The 2,573-nt window shown below is 54.1% G+C and overlaps 2 protein-coding genes across 2 annotated transcripts in view; both read left to right on the forward strand.

Annotated features, from left to right (window-relative positions):
* EMH_0082810 (uncharacterized protein) overlaps positions 1-34 on the forward strand; it is a gene marked incomplete at both ends in the record, with an annotated part of 969 nt that extends 935 nt beyond the window's left edge. Inside the window, one exon of the mRNA XM_013500576.1 lies at positions 1-34. Coding sequence (XP_013356030.1) covers positions 1-34 — 34 coding nt within the window.
* A 26-nt stretch (positions 35-60) lies between these two features.
* EMH_0082820 (uncharacterized protein) lies at positions 61-1,734 on the forward strand (the record flags this gene model as incomplete). Its single annotated transcript, XM_013500577.1, has 1 exon — positions 61-1,734. The coding sequence occupies one exon, from the start codon at positions 61-63 to the stop codon at positions 1,732-1,734; it is 1,674 nt and encodes a 557-aa protein (XP_013356031.1).
* Between the last annotated feature and the right edge of the window lie 839 nt (positions 1,735-2,573).

Consider the following 2,573-nt stretch of genomic DNA (forward strand, 5'->3'; position numbering starts at 1 on the left):
CCGAAAGTTAGAAAGACAGTCTCCTTCTCAGTAGCCGCCCCAGGAGGGCCTCGGCTGCCCATGAGGGCTTCCTCTGTCCGGGAGACCCAGCACGGCGAACAGCCCTTCCCTGAGCCTCACGATCCTCGGCGTCACAGGCGCTGGGGGGTTATTGCGCAGCCGGTCGTGAGACAGACAATTCAGTTTGGGGGGGATTCTACTTCTGGGCAGCCTGGTCCGGCGCAGCGTCCTGCGACGCAAGTAGGAGTACCACCAGCACCAGCAGGAGTAGCACCAGTACCACCAAGAGGACCAAAAGAAGCAGCACCAGGAGTAGCACCACCAGGACCATCACCAAGAGTAGCACCAAGACCAGCAGCACCAGGAGTTGCACCAGGAGTCGCACCAGGAGTTGCACCAGGAGTCGCACCAGGAGTTGCACCAGGAGTCGCACCAGGAGCAGCACTAGGAGTAGCACCAGGAGCAGCATCACGAGCAGCACCAGGAGTAGCACCAAGAGCAGCACTAGGAGCTCGACCAGGAGTAGCACCAGGAGTAGCACCAGGAGTAGCACCAGGTATAGCAGCGGGAGCAGTAGCAGCACGAGGATCAGCAGCACCAGGACCGGCTCTGCCTCAGCTCCCTCCTAAGCGTAGTGTGAGGAGAACGGTGGTGGGAGGGGAGGAGGAGGTGCAGTCAAGCATGGAGAGTTTGCCTGGTGCAGGAGCACCAACAACATCAGCAAAAGCCGGTGCTCCTCCGATCCCGCTTAGGGCTACTACGCAGAAGGCAAGAGAAGAGGGGCAGTCAAGCGTGGAGAGTTTGCCTGGTGCAGCAGCACCAAGAAGAGATGCTACTGCTGAGGGTGCTGCTTCGGGTGCTGCTGCAAAAGATGACGTTCCAACTAGGGCATATTCTCCGGAGGGCGTGGCCAGCTTGAATCTCGCCATGCAGCCGGTAATTGCAAAACTGTCGGACAGCTGGTATTCCGTGCTGGGGGCGCTCCCTGGGACATCACCAGAGCCGAACTGGGATGTTGCAGATGCGGTGCTGCGGCAAGCAGCAATAGATGTATGGGAAGCACAAAGTGTTACTTTGCATCGGGCTTTGAGCAAGGATACGGTATCTGTTTTCCAGGATACTCTCAAGAAATGCAAGGATGGCGTCCAAGCCCTGCTAGAGGCCATAGAACCACACTGGATGAGAAGAATCCAAGTTGACTCAGAAAGACTTAAGAAAAAGGCCGCTGCTCTGCAACAACAAATGGAGACCCCGCCCCCCGCGGTGGCTCCTGACGCAGATTCGCTGCTCTTTTCGCTGACACAGCTGAACATGGAAGTCAACAGAGTAAGCGGACATCTCCAACATTTCAAAGACGTTGTGCAAGTGGCTTCACGCGTCCCGCCTCGAGTTGGCGCAGAGATTTCTGCCCTCAGGGATCAGGCGAACGATGCTATCGAAGGTATCCGAAAAGCTGGAGACAGTTGCACCTACCGCTGGATTGGCTGGATTCAAAGGGGGTGGAAGGATTTTGATGATCTTGCAGGAGCGAGCAAGCACTCGGATGAGCTGGATACAAAGCGCAGAGCGGACTTCACGTCTGTCATCGATCGCACACTAGAGGCAGCGCAAAGCCTCCAGCAAACCTTTGGCGATTACGCCGCTCTTCAAGTGCTGTTTCAACTTGTGGAAGAAGGCAGAAAAAGCTTAGCTGGAGCAGACAAGCAGGAGGAGGCGGGGGAGGAGCAGCAGTAGCAGGAAGGGGGGGACCGCCAGCAGCAGGAGGGGAAGGGGGAACAGCCGCAGGAGCAGGGCACGTAGATGCGCCCTGTGGCAGCCGCAGAAGCCAGACTACGGATAAAAGCATGCTAAGAGAAACCAACCACAGCCGAAGTGTTGAATTGGATTCCCGGTTCGAAAGAGAGGACTGAAAGAGAGGGAAGGCGAGATGTGATGATGAAAGAACGCCGGCAAAGCCCGGGGAGTTGAGGAGACACAGCGAACTTTGAACATACAAAGGCAAAATAAATACACTTGGGCATTGAAAGGGTTAATGACTCGTCCACTTTTTTTTTTGCTTGTCGCCTTATTGTACTGTGTATGGGTGCATGTGTTTGTGTTTTATGCATGCGCTTGCTTAGAACTGCATATGTGACGCTCCTGCCACCGCTTGCTGCTCTCAGCGCGAGCTGTGGGATGCGAAAGGAAATTGCAGGGCGAGCAAAGCAGTCAAATACAATACGACAAGTGAATTCATGTCGAACGTGCGGCTGACGTGCGGTTGTTCACTGCAGCGTGACACGCGGAAGTCCAGTAAAACACATCGGCAAGAAAATCTGGCAAACGAATATAAAATGTACACACAAATAAAAGCAGCGTGGTATTATGTATGTATGTGTGTGTGTGTGATTGTATGTATGTATGTATGCCTGTGTGCGTGTGTGTGTGTGTTCTCTTCCGTGTTTCCGTTCGGATACTGGTGCGCATCTTTGTTTATTCCGCCAGTAAATTCATGTAGATGTATTCAAGTGCGTTTATGTGAATGGCGAGTAGCACTGGATCCGTTTTTATGCTCAACATAGTCCGGAACAACT

This window comes from Eimeria mitis, genomic scaffold (genome assembly GCF_000499745.2).
Source record: "Eimeria mitis Houghton genomic scaffold, Emh_scaff5564, whole genome shotgun sequence".
NCBI lineage: Eukaryota > Apicomplexa > Conoidasida > Eucoccidiorida > Eimeriidae > Eimeria > Eimeria mitis.